This window comes from Austrofundulus limnaeus, unplaced genomic scaffold (genome assembly GCF_001266775.1).
Source record: "Austrofundulus limnaeus strain Quisiro unplaced genomic scaffold, Austrofundulus_limnaeus-1.0 Scaffold115, whole genome shotgun sequence".
In the NCBI taxonomy this organism is placed as follows: domain Eukaryota; kingdom Metazoa; phylum Chordata; class Actinopteri; order Cyprinodontiformes; family Rivulidae; genus Austrofundulus; species Austrofundulus limnaeus.
Genome location: NW_013952517.1, coordinates 1455732 through 1456195, shown reverse-complemented (window position 1 = coordinate 1456195; position 464 = coordinate 1455732). Strand labels below are relative to the sequence as shown.

The 464-nt window shown below is 44.2% G+C and overlaps 1 protein-coding gene across 1 annotated transcript in view; it reads left to right on the top strand.

Annotated features, from left to right (window-relative positions):
* The window catches only part of napepld (N-acyl phosphatidylethanolamine phospholipase D), a gene marked incomplete at its 5' end in the record, with an annotated part of 7582 nt that continues 7118 nt past the window's right edge, over positions 1-464 (top strand). Inside the window, 2 exon segments of the mRNA XM_014014526.1 lie at positions 1-79; positions 269-382. Of these exon segments, the coding sequence (XP_013869980.1) occupies positions 20-79; positions 269-382 (174 nt within the window).

The following is a 464-nucleotide window of genomic DNA, read 5'->3' as shown; positions in this document are numbered from 1 at the left end:
GTGTGCAGGTGGCGAACACATGGAGAAGCCATCGTCTTCAGACGGAGCTGCACTTGAGGAGAGAACACGTCTAGTGGAGGTAAAGCTTTAGGTTTGGGAGTAAATCATGTCACAGCTTGTTTACAAATCACTTTTCAGCTGCTGACGTGAGTCTCGAGCTTTAACTATAATGATTGACTCAAAGTAAAATATGTGAAAGATAAAAATCCCATTACCATCTTTTATTGTTTTTTTTTTTTCCTAACTGTGAATCACTGCTTGCATTAAGGATGATGGATTGCCTCAAGGTGATGAAGGTGGACAGGTGGATCCTCAAATCCGGAGGAAGACTAGCTCCACCCGCTCCTCTCGTAAGAGCTTCCGTCTGGACTACCGTCTGGAGGTAAAAACAAACAATAAGGATGAGTTTCAGCTGCGACCACACGTTTCAACTAGAGCTTGTTTTTGTGCCGTAGCTGTGCGGT